This window comes from Oncorhynchus gorbuscha, linkage group LG20, assembly GCF_021184085.1.
Source record: "Oncorhynchus gorbuscha isolate QuinsamMale2020 ecotype Even-year linkage group LG20, OgorEven_v1.0, whole genome shotgun sequence".
Lineage (NCBI taxonomy): Eukaryota > Metazoa > Chordata > Actinopteri > Salmoniformes > Salmonidae > Oncorhynchus > Oncorhynchus gorbuscha.
The window spans coordinates 9,359,124-9,378,201 of NC_060192.1; the positions used below are offsets into that span (position 1 = coordinate 9,359,124).

General features: G+C 40.7%; 1 protein-coding gene across 2 annotated transcripts in view; it reads left to right on the forward strand.

Moving 5' to 3' along the window:
* The window catches only part of ttc33 (tetratricopeptide repeat domain 33), a 56,544-nt gene that overhangs the window by 19,054 nt on the left and 18,412 nt on the right, over window positions 1-19,078 (forward strand). For both annotated transcript variants that reach the window (XM_046316904.1, XM_046316903.1), the window contains exon 2: window positions 9,340-9,421. In XM_046316904.1, coding sequence (XP_046172860.1) covers window positions 9,340-9,421 — 82 coding nt within the window. The remainder of the gene's footprint in view (window positions 1-9,339; window positions 9,422-19,078) is intronic.

Consider the following 19,078-nt stretch of genomic DNA (forward strand, 5'->3'; position numbering starts at 1 on the left):
GACTACCAAGAAATATATTGCTGAATTATATGAATCATGCATTGAACTGCATCCATCTATACTGTCAACAATGTATTAGTGTACGTCAGGGAATGTTCAGTAAAATGGAACCTATTTTCAAACCTCTTATAAAGTTGGTTTGGTAGCATAAACTGGGAATTTGATATTTGACTCATTATGATTGTATATTTGTTTCATATCTGCAAAGTAGTTACAATTCTGTCAGTTCCACTTTAACTGAATCACTTCTCAGCCGATATTAACATATGTGAGAGAAGGTCGTTGAGGTGAGACCGGGAGAGCCTATCACCTTGCAAGACATTATGGTGTGTTCTTAGTCAGCAGGACACAAACGCTACTGAAGCTCTTACACTGAGACATTAAGGTTGGCTTTTACATTATACACTCCAATACCAATTATTAAACCGTAATAGATCAAGTTACTTTTTACTTTTATAAAAACGTTTTTGTTGCATGCTGAGTGAAGCTGGTAAGCAACCCCGTTGCTCCTGCTGCTCTCAGACAAGACACAAAAAGACAGACTTGATGTCTTACTCCTTAAGAAGGCCAGGCAGACTGCAGTCTGCGTGTACGTCCACTGGACCTTCTGTGAAGTGATAGCTACCTCCCAGGTTTATTTCAGTCCTGTGTACTACTTCTGGGTATGTTTGGTGCTGGCTGTGTCTAGAGTAAAGAAGGGACTCAGGTGCTGCCTGCTTGGTTTCATATATACTTTCTACGCAGGTGCAACAGATAATCTAGAAACACAAATCTATGAGTGAAATACAGAATAGACTTGAATACTGGTGGGAAAACGGGCGGATGCTAGTCATCATAAATTTCCATGAACCATTTCCTATCTGAGTCAGTCACATAGTTGAATGACAGATCACATCAACTACACCAGACAATAGATATAGCTGAGGTGACTCATCTTGAACCATAGATTACCACTGATATCGTATGGCATTTAATAAGCTCACATTCTTCATGATAATAGATGTCATATCCTCCTCCGATGAGGGACAATCACACAGGGCGGATCTGATTTCATAACTTTAATTGGTTTTCTTTATCAACCCTACACTGTTCATACAGTGTGAGCATACGTTTGCGTTCCACAATGAAGGTTAATCAAACGGGAGGCTATCTGTGGGCATTGGTGTTGTATTACAGCATCAGTCTATTGGCGGATCTATGTCTGTCGAGTGGGTCATTCTGCCTGCCTGCCTGCCAGACAGACATCAGAGGTCTTGTCTAGAGCTAAATGAACTCCTAGTTGTATCAAGGGAAATGCTTCTCATGATGTTGCGGCCCATCCGCATCTAAACACTTGAACACAACAATGAGTCAGATTTTATGCCGTTTGCCACAGCTCAACAGAGGTGGGACCAAGTCACTATTATTCAAGTCACAAGCAAGTCTCAAGTCGAGCCTCATGTAGAATGGGCCAAGACTAGAGTCAAGTCCAAGTCGTGCAGTCTTAGAGCAAGCTAAAAATCTACAAAAAATCTCTACATGCAACGACTTTTTCAACTACAAATCTTTGTCTTTTTATTGAAGCTACTAGACACATCTTCAAAGAAGAACAAGGACCTTGTAGCTGTGGTAAGGGCATGAAATCAGCTGAAGGCAAGGCAGGTTGACATGCTCATAGTGTATATTTATTTACAGGTCTTGGTGATCCAATGGTGAAAGTGCCCTATCATGCAAAATACACCAAGTAGATTTACCACATATACAAGGGCAATGGCCCAAAAGAAATGGCATCTGTATCAGGCTCAATAGCACAAATGAAATCTGAACGGACACCGGTAGAGGGCTTGACTGTATACCCTCTCCCTGAGAAACCAAATTGAAACTGTCTTACAGGAGCTCAAACTGGTAGGCCTAACGTAAACTCACCCCATTCCGCACAAATGTGCACAACCGCAACATTCAAACGAGGCTACAAAGAAAACTAATGGGTCTGTAGCGACTGTGTTGACTTCAAAATCGGGGGTGTGAACTACATTTCTATTCAAGCGTTGATCGACATGGTAATGGCTCTATAGTATTGGAGAAAAGTTGAAAAAAATGGACCCTCCGTTACATCGGGACATGTCATGTCGTAACGTACAGCACGCATAAAGCAACTATTTCTGTCTTACAATCTCTCTCCACCAGGTGTAGCACGACTCTCATCCTTTAAAAACAAGAAATGGACAGTGATGGGGGTAAGGGGGGATACCTAGTCCTTTTTTGCTTCATCATTGCATGCGATCATCATTCTCAAAGCCGCTGTTTACTTCTAAGATCACTTTAGCACCGCCCTAAAAACCCGATACCTATTTAAAAGTTTGTGTCGAATTTGTATGTAATGACACATTATATAAACTCTTTATAGTGTTTTATTTACATTTTAGAGGCGATAAGGTGATAAATTGGACAGATCGAGTGAAAATAAGCAATTTTCCCACACGACATCTCTCCTTCTCACTATCACGCATTAGTTTCGCTTCCCCACCCACCATTTAAAAAAAAGACCATTTGAGGCTCATTGCCTGCTTGAATTATGCAGAAACGGGCAGCGTTTAGGTCATGTAATTGATTTGGTTGGAAAGGGGAGAAATTGTGCTTTACAATGGTATTGACATTACAGTTGATCTGGAAGTATTTTGTTTTTGGGGCGCTAAAATAAGGGCAATTGTACGGACCAAGGCGATGTACTTTATTTCCCAATTGGAAATAAACAATGAACTGGAACAATCATTTTATCGTATTCAACGTTCTTCTGACTCCAAAACCTAGGGCGCAGGACACAGCCTATTTCTATGCGCACAACAAAAATGACAGACATAGGACACAGACACATGGAACTCTGACATAAACCGTGAAACACGAACAAAGGAAAACATACCTTGAATAACAAACAGAACTTCGACCAAGAGTATTGCGAACGGCCATTGCACTGTAAACATCGCGCCTACTCAGGGCCGGGTAAGAAATCGTTGGCTATAAATTGAAAATGTATCGTAGGCCTATTGAACATGAAACAGATGTCTACGTGTTGTAATGAACGGTACAGGGATTGAATGATGACACGCTAGTAATTCTTGTAGTATTAGATGTAATATATATTTACCACATAGGGCCTATGCATTTTAAATGTGTGAAAGCAACAGCAAACGTTTCAACAAGAGAGGAAAAAACCACTCCACTGGCGGGAGTTTGGAGAGCAGCGCCTGTGGTGCGTCTTTGCCACAGTAATAATTCATTTTAACAACAAATTCTAAGTGCAAGCTTCATAAGTAAATGATCTATGTCAAGCAAGTGTTACATACCATAAGACCAGTTGGCCTATGATAGTAATTGTTGCCCCATTGCTGGTGAGCTTGCGAAGTAAACAGTTAATATTCATGAGCATATTTATTTGAGCCAATCCTCTCTCCCTACAACTTTTTTTTGCGCTGCACTGGATCCTATTCCTCTACAGCAGATAAATATGTTCGCTAGCTCACCCGACCTGTGTTTATTTGACAGTTTGCTGGTCCCAATTAGGGTGCTGAGTTTGTTTCACTCCACAATCTGTTGCAGTTTTTTATTTTTTGCAAGGGTGATGCTGCGGGCTACGGTCTCTGGCTGCGTGTAGCATAATCCACGTAAACTCTGCCACAAAATGAGTGACACAACCTGGCAAGATAATTTCACGTCCTCAGACTCAAGTCAAAGTTGAGTCCTGAGTTTTTTAATGCTCCAAGTCAATTCTGAAGTCACTTTATTTTCCATTCTCAAGTCATCAAATGTGTGACTCGATTCCACAACTCTGAATCTCAATATAGCTCAGCCTGTTCACACTAGTGGGGTATCAAACCAGTGAGGCACATGGAGAGATCAACGCAACAAAACTGAGGGGTGGTTCTATTCTTTGTGGCCTTTTACTTTATATTTTATATTTTTTAATATTGCAGATATACTTTGGGTTCTGTGAATTTAATTGTTTGCATAATTTCTAATCCCCTTTATATAAAAACAATCATCACTACGACCCCTCCCCTGATTGGAGGAAATTAACGGATAACAATACTTCTATTGCTATTTTCACTCAAATGTATGGTATGTGTAGTTAAATAAATGTACATATTCCTATTTTCCTCTTTCTGCAAGTGCTGGGTTTTTACCCACAGCGGCCAATCCAGCATTCATTCTGATCTTAATTCCAACCCTTCGATGTCCACAGGTTAACAAATCTTTGCCAGTATAATACCATTTTGCTATTTCCTTTTGCAATACATCCCTCCATTTTACTGTGATGTCTTACAAGGGTCTTGAATTTCCCTATTTGTAACATTTCTACCAGTATTTCCCTTAAAATAAATACTTTACCCAAGAGGGTAATGATATTTCCCATTGACTGATGATCGTGGTTTTTCCAGGTGCCCTAACAGTACAGTTTACAGTTTGAACACTGATATTAAAACAACCATTCATGGACCTGACTCCAAAAATGAGCCACCGATGGACAGGGTCAGAAAATATGCTCTATTGATTCTGTTTTTCTTCATGGCAGAGTCTGCCCCATATATTGAGGATTCTTTTTGTAGCAAGTATTTTATATAATACTGTAGCTTAGCTTGTCAATTGTTTTATATACAGTGCATTCGGAAAGTATTCAGACCCCTCAAATTGTTTCCACATTTTGTTATGGCCTTATTCTTTTGATTGAATTATTTTTTTCTCTCCTCAATATACAAACAATAACACATTATGACCAAGCAAAAACAGTTTTTTTTTTGACAATCCACTGAAAATGTGCGGTTTTAATCTGCAAAACCCACTCTTAAACACAGTATGAGCCTCTATTAGTAGCCTGCTGGGAAAACAGTTTGGAGTTAGATATAATTTCGGTATAATTGAGGTTTTATCAGAGTTGTAATGCCTTAATGGTAGGGAGCATAAATGTAACTACATGTAAATTGCGAATTTGCATTAGTATACGTATAAAATGTCCCAATGCAAAGTTACACCTCACTTTTCTATTTTTCGAGTTATTACATAAGCCAATCAGAATGCCGAAGTCATGTCAGAATTTGTTTTTCCGGGGAGTGATGTAATATGGAGGACCTGGCAAGGCAGCCTATTTACTATAAAGTAAACTCCCAACAGAAATAAGTTCAAATTTAACTAAATCATTTACATTTTAAGCAAACTTACAAGCAAATACTTCATGAATTTGTTACAAATCAACTTAGCCCTACTAGCCTGCTAACATTAACATTATGTTAGCGCTATATGAGTCAGCTAATTGCTTTCATCACCTAGCTTACAGCTACATTAAAGTATACCAAAGTTTTGGAAATACAGTGCCTTGCGAAAGTATTCGGCCCCCTTGAACTTTGCGACCTTTTGCCACATTTCAGGCTTCAAACATAAAGATATAAAACTATTTTTTTGTGAAGAATCAACAAGTGGGACACAATCATGAAGTGGAACGACATTTATTGGATATTTAAAACTTTTTTAACAAATCAAAAACGGAAAAATTGGGCGTGCAAAATTATTCAGCCCCTTTACTTTCAGTGGAGCAAACTCTCTCCAGAAGTTCAGTGAGGATCTCTGAATGATCCAATGTTGACCTAAATGACTAATGATGATAAATACAATCCACCTGTGTGTAATCAAGTCTCCGTATAACTGCACCTGCACTGTGATAGTCTCAGAGGTCCGTTAAAAGCGCAGAGAGCATCATGAAGAACAAGAAACACACCAGGCAGGTCCGAGAAACTGTTGTGAAGAAGTTTAAAGCCGGATTTGGATACAAAAATATTTCCCAAGCTTTAAACATCCCAAGGAGCACTGTGCAAGCGCTAATATTGAAATGGAAGGAGTATCAGACCACTGCAAATCTACCAAGACCTGGTCGTCCCTCTAAACTTTCAGCTCATACAAGGAGAAGACTGATCAGAGATGCAGCCAAGAGGCCCATGATCACTCTGGATGAACTGCAGAGATCTACAGCTGAGGTGGGAGACTCTGTCCATAGGACAACAATCAGTCGTATATTGCACAAATCTGGCCTTTATGGAAGAGTGGCAAGAAGAAAGCCATTTCTTAAAGATATCCATAAAAAGTGTTGTTTAAAGTTTGCCACAAGCCACCTGGGAGACACACCAAACATGTGGAAGAAGGTGCTCTGGTCAGATGAAACCGAAATTGAACTTTTTGGCAACAATGCAAAACAATATGTTTGGCGTAAAAGCAACACAGCTCATCACCCTGAACACACCATCCCCACTGTCAAACACGGTGGTGGCAGCATCATGGTTTGGGCCTGCTTTTTTTCAGCAGGGACAGGGAAGATGGTTAAAATTGATGGGAAGATGGATGGAGCCAAATACAGGACCATTCTGGAAGAACCTGATGGAGTCTGCAAAAGACCTGAGACTGGGACGGAGATTTGTCTTCCAACAAGACAATGATCCAAAACATAAAGCAAAGTCTACAATGGAATGGTTCAAAAATAAACATATCCAGGTGTTAGAATGACCAAGTCAAAGTCCAGACCTGAATCCAATTGAGAATCTGTGGAAAGAACTGAAAACTGCTGTTCACAAATGCTCTCCATCCAACCTTACTGAGCTCGAGCTGTTTTGCAAGGAGGAATGGGAAAAAAAATTCAGTCTCTCGATGTGCAAAACTGATAGACATACCCCAAGCGACTTACAGCTGTAATCGCAGCAAAAGGTGGCGCTACAAAGTATTAACTTAAGGGGGCTGAATTATTTTGCACGCCCAATTTTTCCGTTTTTGATTTGTTAAAAAAGTTTGAAATATCTGAATAATGTCGTTCCACTTACATTTACATTTAAGTCATTTAGCAGACGCTCTTATCCAGATACTTCATGATTGTGTCCCACTTGTTGTTGAAATCTTCACAAAAAAATACAGTTTTACATCTTTATGTTTGAAGCCTGAAATGTGGCAAAAGGTCGCAAAGTTCAAGGGGGCCGAATACTTTCGCAAGGCACTGTACATAACGCCATCTAACCAGTTTTCAAAGAATGTTAGCTACATGCAGCTAACGTTAGCTATTTAGCCAACTAGTTATTAGCCTAGCCAAACACCAGGGTTATGGTTGGCAAGCTACAGCCCAACTATTGTGGACCAGCTAGAAAACAACTAACACAACTAAAACACAACCACAGATCAAAGCAAAGAGAGAGCAGAGATTTACAGATTAATGGCTGGGGCCCATCCGATAGTAAAACTTTTAAAAGCATGCAGGCTAAGTTGGCAACCAAAGCCAGGGGGAGGCAGGTGCTTCACTGGCTGATGGAGAGTCAGAGAAATCCCAAATGGATAGATTCCAGATGTCTGTCAGCTAACGCATAAGCACTAAGGCAAGGCGGGAAAAGTTACAAAACACCAGTAGCTGACTTCACAGAGCACATGCAAAGAAGTTGTCAACCAAAAAGGTGAACAGATGTGGTACTACAAAATAATGGCAAGCAGGTATGACTTTCTTTCAGTTTGAGCCCATGGGAAGAAGGCACCGGAGTCTGCCGTGATCACAGGTTCCCACTAAATAACAGAGCTACAATGTCTGCGAAGAGCGTGCTGCATGGCCGCATGAGCCCGATCTGGTTTTTGTTGACATCACAATTCCTGTGATTGGTTCATTGTAGTTCACCACAGCCAACACTTGATCTGGAATATAATTACATGCGAGCATGCCTAGTTGCTAACGTTAGCCAGCTTGAGCTAGCTATCGAGCTAGCATATGTACTCTGTAGCACAGAGTAGATCCTCCATATGACGTTGAGAATTAGTGCGTTGTAATAACCAAAATACATAACCGTTTGTACCTATAGATAACCAGATCGTGAATACAACAAAGTCTTTGATGACACCATGTTGTTACATTGGTGAGTAAAAATGAATGCTTTCTATCCTTTAAAGGGATACTTTGGGATTTTTGCAATGAGGCCCTTTAACTCCTTCCCCAGAGTCAGATGAACTTGTGGATACCATTTTTATGTCTCTTTGTCCAGCATGAAGGAAGTTAAGAGGTATTTTAGCAAGCCAATGCTAACTGGCGTTAGCACAATGAGTGGAAGTCTATGGGTATCTGCTATCATGGTAGTTAAAGGGCCTCTGCCAAAATCCCCAAGTATCCCTTTAATATGTTTTAACCCTCAAGGCATGTTCATTATATAAATATCCCATTGAACTTTCTCTGGTTTGTCATTCCAAAGGAATTCTCGCATTACTTGAAATGATTTTCCTGTAGTCGGTAGAGCCATGAATAAATATGTAAACTAGAGAATTAATCAGGTTAATTTTCCCTTCGATGGACAGGTGTTTCAGTCACCACGGTTTCAAGATCATATCTATTTTGCAAAGTTTTCTATCAAAGTTAGTAGTCGGAAGATTGCTAAACTTTTCCGAGATATGTGCACCAAGCACATCAACTTTGCCATCTGCCCATTTAATCGGGAGATCACATCACAATTTAAAGTTTATCTTTTAGAAACGCAATGCGTAATTTAGTACACACAGTGCTTTGTTCTTTTCCTGGTACTCCCTGGTCTTCTGTAAGCTTGGTATAGCCAAAGTAGTCGCATATTGCAGGGATGGGCACGAGATGTTAGCCGGCAGATCAATTTAAATTATTTTTGTAAATCAGTCGGGGTTTGAACTTACTGTTGAGTGAAAATAGAACAATACAGAAGGTTCAATTTAGACATTTGGTTGTTAGTCACTCTCTCAGATATCATATTAACATGGCATAAGTCATGGCAAAATGTGTAGAATTGCATGAGATTAGCTTTCAAACAGTAAAAAAAATCCACCCCATGGCAAATGGATAGAATTGCAGGAAATTCATTTCTTCGTCTCTGCCTCATGGCATTTTTTTTTTTTACATTTCATGACACTTCTTATAAAGTTTCGAAATCTTCTCTCCACGCATGGCAAAATGTGTAGAATTGCAGCAAAACTTGCTTTAAGACTAGGGTTGGCTCTGACTGCATGTGGGGTATGGATGTTTGTAGGCAGACCCCCAAGCCACCGTGGCCCGCAAGGTGGGGGAGACCCTCAACCAAGTCTCGTTTAGGGCCCCCTAAAGGCTAGGGCCGGCCCTGGCTACTGATATAATGCATTTATTTAAGAGTTAAGTAGTTTAACTGCACAAATAAATTGATTGAACAAATCAGTTGACTGTATGTCTTGGACTGTGGGTAGGGTACGCATTTCCTTGATCCACTGCGATCCCTCATGAATTCAGATTTTTTTGTTGCCCATCCCTGGTGTATATTATATCAGTATGTAACCTTGATTTTGTGTTTGTGTTCGTCTCAGGCACTGGGAGGCCGTTAAGAGGTGGGATGAAGCCATCCAGATGACTCCAGAAAACCCTCTACTGTACGAGATGAAGTCCCAGGTGCATTACAGTACTACAGCTCTCAGCTACTTATCCTCCTCTCCTCCTGTTGTCTCTCTAGTTCGCCAATTCTCCAGCTATCAGACGACAGCCTGCCAAATAGGGCCCGATACAGCCAGATAAGAACTTCCTCGGTTTGTCTTTGCTACAAACAGAACATTTTGTTTGTATGAACCTTTTTCTCTCCCTTTCTTGTTCTCTGTGCTGGTACAATACAATCACAATGTGTCAAATTTACCTCCAGATACAATTTGACTGTCAGAGGTACGTTTCTCCTGGAAGCTCCCTTTAGGCCACGGATGGGCAATTGACGGCCCGCTACAGTACCAGTGAAATGGTTGGACACACCTACTCATTCAAGGGTTTTTCTTTATTTTTAATATTTTCTATATGACAACTTTGCATACTCTTGGCATTCTCTGAACCAGCTTCATGAGATAGTCACCTGGAATGCATTTCAATTAACAGTTATGCCTTGTTAAAAGTATATTTGTGGAATTTTTTCCTTAATGCGTTTGAGCCAATCAGTTGTGTTGTGACAAGGTAGGGGTGGTATACAGAAGATAGCCCTGTTTGGTAAAAGACCAAGTCGCTATTATGGCAAGAACAACTCCAATAAGCAAAGATAAACAACAGTCCATCATTACTTTAAGACATGAAGGTCAGTCAATACGGAACATTTCAAGAACTTTGAAAGTTTCCTCAAGTGCAGTCGCAAAAAAAAGGTCTTTAATGAAACTAGCTGTTATGAGGACTGCCACAGGAAAGGACGCCTCAGTTACCTCTGCTGCAGAGGATGGAGTTCAGAGTTAAAGATAGACACATCTCAACATCAACTGTTCAGAGGAGACTGTGTGAATCAGGCCTTCATGGTTCAAATTGCTGCAAAGATACCACTACTAAAGGACACCAATGAGAAGAAGACTTGCTTGGTCCAATAAACACGAGCAATGGACATTAGACCGGTGGAAATTCCAAATGTAAGTTCCAATCGCCTTGTCTTTGAGACGCAGAGTAAGTGAACGGATGATCTCATGTGTGGTTCCCACCGTGAAGCATGGAGGGGGTGGTGTGATGGTATGGGGGTGCTTTGCCGGTGACACTGTCTGTGATTTCTTTAGGTTTCAAGGCACAATTAACCAGCATAGCTACCACAGCATTCTGCAGCAATACGCCACCTCATCTGGTTTGCGCATAGTAGGACTATAATTTGTTTTTCAACAGGACAATGACCCAACACACCTCCAGGCTATGTAAGGGCTATTTGACCAAGAAGGAGAGTGATGGACTGCTACATCAGATGACCTGGCTTCCACAATCACCTGACCTCAACCCAATTGAGATAGATTGGGATGAGTTGGACCGCAGAGTGAAGGAAAAGCATTCAACAAGTGCTATGTGGGAACTCCTTCAAGACTGTTGGAAAATAATTCCACATGAAGCTGGTTGAGAGAATGCCAAGAGTGTGCAAAGCTTTCAATGCAAAGGGTTGCTACTTTGAAGATTTGTTTGACACTTTTTTGGTTTCTACATGATTCCATATGTGTTATTTCATAGTTTTGATGTCTTCACTATTATTCTACAATGTAGAAAATAGTAAAAATAAAGAAAAACCTTTGAATGAGTAGTTGTCCAAACCTTTGACTGGTACTGTGTTTTTATGTATATATATATATGTGTGTGTGTGTGTGTGTGTGTGTGTGTGTGTGTGTGTGTGTGTGTGTGTGTGTGTGTGTGTGTGTGTGTGTGTGTGTGTGTGTGTGTGTGTGTGTGTGTGTGTGTGTGTGTGTGTGTGTGTGTGTGTGTGTGTGTGTGTGGTGTGTGTAATATTAGTGCCTTCAGAAAGTTGTCAGACCACTTTACTTTTTCCACGTTTTATTACGTTACAGACTTATTCTAAAATGGATTCAATAAATACAAATCCTCAGCAATCTACACACAATACCCCATAAAGACAAAGCGAAAACATGTTTTTAGAAAATACAGAAATACCATATTTACATAAGTATTCATTGCCTTTGCTATGAGACTCGAAATTGAGCTCAGGTGCATTCTGTTTCCATTGATCGCCCTTGAGATGTTTCTACAACTTGTCGTGCACCTGTGGTACATTCAATTGATTGGACATGATTTGGAAAGTCACTGATGGATTCTGTTAAACTGTAGTTTGTTTTTATCCTTTTTAGCGAGTGATTATTGTGAGAATTAATGGAGTTTAGGCCATGCAACTGTGTGTATACTAATTTATAAAGATGGACCTAATCAGATAAGAGGAAATTGCCTAGGATCAGAGAGCAGGGTCAGGCCCAGAAGATGGATAGCTAAACAAAGAGAGGGCCATGGACATTCCACAGGGGAAAGGAGGAAATCTCATTGGGTTCATAAAATGTATAGCTTGGGAGGTGATGCCTACAAAGGAAGAGTTTCAAATGTGTTGTGAACTTTCTAAATGTATGCACTCAGCTGATGTCAGCCTGGTCTCAATTCCTTATTGCAAAGGAGTTGCAATAGTTTTTTCTTTGAACAGCACACACCCATCTAAATGAGGTCCCACAGTTAACCATGCTAAGGAATTGTCCTTAGAGCTCTGAGACAGGATTGTGTCGAGGCAGAGATCTGGGTAAGGGTACCAAAACAGTGCTGCAGCATTCTAGCTCCCCAAGAACACAGTGCCCTTCATCATTCTTAAATGGAAGATGTTTGGAACCACCAAGGCTCATCCTAGAGCTGGCCGCCCTGCCAAACTGAACAATCGGGGGGAGAAGGGCCTTGGTCAATGAGGTTACCAAGAAACTGATGGTCACTCTGACAGAGCTCCAGAGTTCCTTTGTGGAGATGGGAGAACCGTCCAGAAAGACAATAATCTCTGCAGCAATCAGGCCTTTACAGTAGAGTGGCCAGACGGAAGACACTCCTCAGTAAAAGGCACATGACAGCCCGCTTTGAGTTTGCCAAAAAGCACGTAAAGGACTCTCAGACCATGAGAAACAAGATTGAACTCTTTGGCCTGAATGCCTAGCGTCACGTCTGGAGGAAACCTGGCACCATCCCTACGGTGAAGCGTGGTGGTGGCAGCATCATGCTGTGGGGATGTTTTTCTGTGGCAGGGACTGGGAGACTAGTCAGGATCGAGGGAAAGGTGAATGGCGCAAAGTACAGAGAGATCCTTGATGAAAATCTACTCCAGACTGCTCAAGACTTCAGACTGGGGTGAAGTTTCACCTTCAAACAGGACAACGACCCTAAGCTTGCAGGACAAGTCTCTGAATGTCCTTGAGTGACCCAGCCAATGCCCTGACTTGAACCCGATCAAACATCTCTGGAGTAACCTGAAAATAGCTGTGCAGCAACGCTCCTCATCCAACCCTACAGAGCTTGAGGATCTGCAGAGAAGAATGGGAGAAACTCTCCAAATTCAGGTGTGCCAAGCGTGTAGCGTCATACCCAAGAAGACTCAATGCTATAATCGCTGCCAAAGTTGCTTCAACGAAGTACTGAGTAAAGGGTCTGAGTCATTATTAGGAAACATTTCTGTGTGTAGATTGGTGAGGGGGGACAATTTAATAAATGTTACAATAAGGCTGTACCGTAACAAAATGTGGAAAAAGTCGAGGGGTCTGAATACTTTCTGAAGGCACTGTATATATATTTTGGGGGGACTCCGTCGGGGTCTTAGAATAGTAGAATACACACATTGCAATTTCGAAATGTGGCTGTGCATCAGCAGTTTTTCTCACGTCAGTCACTGACATTAACTCAATTAGCCCATGTCAGCATAAAAATATGTTGTTTGGTAAATTAGTTGAGCCAGCTATCCAATTACTGACCGGAGGGCCCCCGTTGAATTTGTTAGTCACTCACTCAGATATCATTTTAAAAACTGCAAACATTTCTCTCCACCCTATGGCGAAATGTGTATAATTGCAGGCAATTAACTGTTAAATTGCTAATGTTTCTCTACGCCTCATGGCAATTATTGTTGAATTTCATGATGTATGTTAAAAATTACAAAATCTTCTCTCTGCCCATGGCAAAATATGTAGAATTGCAGGAAATTACCTCTAAAACAAAATTTCTGACTACATGTGTGGGTATGGATGTGGGTACGCAGACCCCCAATCCACTGCGGCCCCTCATAATGAGATTCTGATTTTGTTTTTGTCCCCCACCCCCATCAAAATTTCCCATCCATGCTTTAGGCTGTCAGCAGATAATTTAGTTCTAGGACCATTTGTGTACTTGAGCTTTGCCATGAAAAAAAAAATAGCCATTGGACACGGGGAACGGTCTTTCATAATGACCTGCTGTTAAGAGAAAAACTATGCAGCTTGAGATTTGAAAGTGAATCTCTTTATATGAGGACAGTAAGTCGGATACAATTTCAATTCAAATGGTTTATTTGACCATTTCACTTCTGTCCCTCTCACCTCTCTCCTAGGTGTCATTGAGAGTAGAGATTAGGCTAGCTAGCCAACAGAGGTGTGTGTGTGTGTGTGTGTGTGTGTGTGTGTGTGTGTGTGTGTGTGTGTGTGTGTGTGTGTGTGTGTGTGTGTGTGTGTGTGTGTGTGTGTGTGTGTGTGTGTGTGTGTGTGTGTGTGTGTGTGTGTGTGTGTGTGTGTGTGTGTGTGTGTGTGTGTGTGTGTGTGTGTTTCAGCAATAATTTTGCTGGTCCTTTCAGAGAAGACAACATTTCCTGTTTCTTGCTGTGTCGGGGGGGGTGTAATCATAAAGCAGAGAAGCCATCTAAACCCGACTGTGATGTAGTCACACCACATGTACCCTGACATACTCCAACAGTATCTGTAGCACAATTAACTTTCTCCTTATAGCCTTCACCTTTCCAATAAACATTCTCCCTCCACGCTTTTAATGGCTGACATTATTAACCATTATTCTGAAATCTGAGTAGAAATTCATTACGTGACCTATGTGGCAAATAATGAAAGCTTCCGTTATTACCTTCTTTAGGGGAAATGTAATATCATGTTCTTTTACTCATGAAGTGTGCGGTTTTAAATGTTGTTTAACTCGGTCCTCATGTCCTTGACGGTATTCTTGGTTACTACAGATTAGTCATGCTTTAGAAGGGATACATTAACAGGGTCACATACACACACAAGTCTACTTGTATGCTGTGTAGCGGAGGAGACATATCCCTCCCTCATTAAGTTATATTCTGATGTGTTTCATTACACATGAATAGTCTGACTGGTCGGTGGAATAAAAATATATGTCCCCATTAGTCCAGTCTCTGTCTTTTGGACGTTCTACACTTGCTGCAAGACAAAGCTATACGGCTGTCTCAGAGGTGAGATGCCTCTCTCAAAGCCAGAAGACTGGGATGGAGACACAACTCTGACATTTGCCATTCACTTCCTCTCATCACGTTCCTCCCTTTAACTCACTCAGTTTCTCTGTGATGCTCACAGTCCTCTCTGTCTGTTTGTCCATCCGTCACGCTCGCATGGTCCTTTTGTGTGTTCGTCACTGTGTTCCTTTAAAGTTTTGATTGGTTGGCACGAGATCGATCTCATTGCAGCCATGGCGTCACTTCACTGATGTCTTTCTGTTTGGCTGCATGAGAGCATGAATGATGAGGACAAACTTTTATTGTCCATTGAGTATAACGTTTGCCTTAGAAAAACAGTCAAAAACATAAATCACAGAACGAACTAAATTTGAACCCAAGAGATTAGAGTTTTGTTACTAAGACTCATCCACCATTTGTTATTTCCTCACTTTCTAACCTAATATACAACATATATTTACATTTTTATTTCTTAGACAATCACTTATGGAGTCACTTCTCTTCCTGGGCACGTCCTCTCTGGGCCCGCCCTTTCTACCTCAGTACATTACAGCACTAGTAGCTCCTGTGGTCTGCAGTCCAGAGACAGATGGAGTCATTAGCAGTGTATCACTGGAGGTCGCTGTGTATTATGGCCAATACTCTAACCCTCATTTGTAATGTAATAACAGGTCGTTTACCAGGATCCTGCTGTAGCTCGCCTGCCATTGCTGAAATTAATACATAACATAGACCGTAGGACTGCACTATAATGTCAGGACCAATATGTTTTCCAGAGTGGTGATTCCTCACTAAACCAGGACAAAAAACTAGCATGATTTTTACGAAATGTAATCCTTAAAATATTATTTTTGGAGGAAGGATTGTTAGCATATATTTGATATTTTTATCTTAAAGCATAATTGAGACATGTATTGAAGTTGGAATATTTTTGACTTTTTGGCCTTATATTGTTTAAATGTGTTTGTTTGTTTAATATTGTTTAATTTGTAGGTGCTACAAACCAAAAATTGTAGTGTCATGATGCTTTTTTGTTGTTGGACGTAAAAGACTAAAACACCAGGAAATCAGCTCCAAGTCCATTTTTATTTTGGAAATCTGTATCAAAGTATTCCCACGCATAATAGAGCTGTACACTCAGTGGCCAGTTTATTGGGTACACCCATCTGGTACCGGGACGGACTGCCATTTGCCTCCAGAACAGCCTGAATTATTTGGGTAATGGAAACGTTGCTCAAATAGTACCAGGGGGCCTAACGTGTGCCAAGAAAATATTCCCCACACCAGGCAGGATGGGGCCATGGACTCATGCTGTTTACTCCAAATCGTGAGTGCGTCAACAGGAACTGGGATTCGTCAGATCAGGCAATGTTTTTCCACTCCTCAATTGTCCAGTGTTGGTGATCCAGCCTGGTCTCATATTTTTATTTTATTTTTTATTTAACCTTTTATTTAACTAGGCAAGTCAGCTAAGAACAAATTGTTATTTACAATGACGGCCTAGGAACAGTGGGTTAACTGCTTTGTTCAGGGGCAGAACGACAGATTTTTACCTTGTCAGCTCAGGGATTCGTTCTAGCAACCTTTTGGTTACTGGCCCAATGCTCTAACTACTAGGCATGCCTACCGCCCCTCATAGACTCTACATAACATAGTAAATGTAAATCCGGGACATTCAAATTATTATGTTTTGTTACTTTTGGTATGATTACATGAGGCAGATGGTTACTTAAGGCAAAACTAACGGAGGGTGGTTTGATGGGTGGGCATATAATGCAAACCACTAGCATCCCGCACAGGTTGCGTGTTCAAATCTCATCAACAGCATGGTCATTACACCTTGTGCTAGGGACAATAAAAGGCCATTCTAAATGTGCAGCTTTGTCACACATCGCAATGCCACAGATGTCTCAAGTTTTGAGGGAGTGTGCAATTGGTATGCTGACTGCATGAATGCCCACCAGAGCTCTTGCCAGAGAATGAAATGTTAATTTCTCTCCCATAAGCTGCCTCCAACATCGTTTTAGAGAATTTGGCTGTATGTCTAACCGGCCTCCCAACCACAGGCCATTGTGTGTGGGTACAGGTTAGTCTAGGTCATTTGTACATGAAGGTAGGGGTAAAGTGTCTATGCATAGATAATAAAGATCGAGTAGCCGCAGTGTAAAAACAAAGGGTGGTCAATGTAAATAGTCCGGGTGGCTATTTGATTAATTTAGCATGATAATGCACGGCCCCATATCGCAGGGACCTGTACACAATCCCTGGAAGCTGAAAATGTCCCAGTTCTTCCATGGCCTGCATACTCACCAGACATGTCACCCATTGAGCATGTTTGGGATGCTCTGGATCAACATGTACGACAGCATGTTCCAGTTCCCACCAATATCCAGCAACTTCATACAGCCATTGAAGAGGAGTGGGACAACATTCCACAGGCCACAAGCCTGATCAACTCTATGCGAAGGAGATGTCGTACTGCATGAGGCAAATGGTGGTCACACCAGATACTGACTGGTTTTCTGATCCACGCCCATACTTAAAAAAAAAAGATATGTGACAAGGACTGTGGAGGTCACAAAATTTCATCAAGCAAATAACTGACGGTGTCATGGTAATTGACATAAACACATTTAGCATCTTGTGGCTTCCCTACAAGCCACTGATGCAGACCTTTGGAACATCTACATTTGAAAAAGTCAAATTAATCCATGCAATATAACCTACACCTTCACAATAAATCCATGATTTATTTTAGACGGGTCTAAAGAAACATGAAATTAAGAAAATGTAGTCTATTTTAGAAGAACAGAACAGCATTCTCTGAGTTGTCCTTATGTTAGGTCCTCATATGGCTGTGGGCTACACTAGTTCATTTAGCAGACAAGGTATGCTTAGAATTCTGTGACCTTTTACATTATTTTATAGTATGAAGAATAAAATTGAACAAAGCTGAATAAAATAGAAAGGATATGTTCTCAAAATGATTTGAGGGACATATTCTGTGTTAAGCAGTTATCAAAGAAATGGGTACTCCTATAAGCTTAATTTATAGTTATTAATGTAACTTTAGTTGTTCTACAAACGTTGGGCTATATGTTTTGATTTTTAATACATTGAAAGGTTCCATGATGTAACTAATGATTATTTGAAAATAGCTCTGCATTGTTTTTCTTCACAGGCTGTACACACTTCTCTCATTCAAAATCTGACAAGCACTTGATAATGCCTTGAATTTCCCAGCAGCATCACCTTTTGTGTGCCCGTAATCCTCCCTAAACAAAATCCATGCCTTTTGTGGCCATTGTGCCCTTGGCTGAATATAATAATGATAATTCCCTTCTCCTATAGTGCTGCTTGCTCCGAAGCACCTCTCACTCACATGGCTCTCCATCACGTGATTGGTCTTTCTCACAGGCTACAAGTGAAGACAGACACATCTGGGACGCAACTGCAAAAGTCCTTATCCAATTCCGAGTTGCGTATTTAAGATATGGGAAGAACTGCCCACAATTACTTTTCGTCAGCCAACAAGATGGGTAGGCCTAACGAACAGCAAAAGCTTTTTATTTTTTATTTGACCTTTATTTAACTAGGCAAGTCAGTTAAGAACAAATTCTTATTTTCAATGACGGCCTAGGAACAGTGGGTTAATAGCCTATGTCCATCTACTATCCCCAATACTTCAAAAGTTGACCTATTCTGTGCGAGAAATAAATATTCCAAACATAGTCTGGGACAGTTGTGTGATGCGATAGGCCTCAAATTAATACATCCACTAGCATAAAAACATTTGTTTTATGCAATGAGGCTGATATAACAGATCAGAAAGTTTAGCTTAAAATTTTGCTAAACTATTAAGCTATTTCTTCACATTATAAGCGCGGTAATGCGCACACCGCAGTAGGCTATAAGCTTGAATATTCCATTAGTGGGAAAACAACATTATCAAAAGTGATCGCAAATGTCACAATTTATTACAAAGGTGCATTTTTATTGTGAATATTATTTTCCCCAAACTTGAAACTCAAAGCATTTCTTATGTATGCCAGTTAGCCTCTTACATCCCTTGTAAAGCTGATTAATGTGCTTAATTTTAAGAAGTTATTTGTCCACTTTCGTTATGATACAAAAGTGCATTCAGTGCATTCAATTCAGCCTTTTCAACTTTTTCCACATTTTGTTATGTTACAGCCTTATTGAAAAGTTAGGGTAGGGTAGCCTAGTGGTTAGAGCGTTGGACTAGTAACCGGAAGGTTGCGAGTTCAAACCCCCGAGCTGACAAGGTACAATCTGTCGTTCTGCCCCTGAACAGGCAGTTAACCCACTGTTCCTAGGCAGTCATTGAA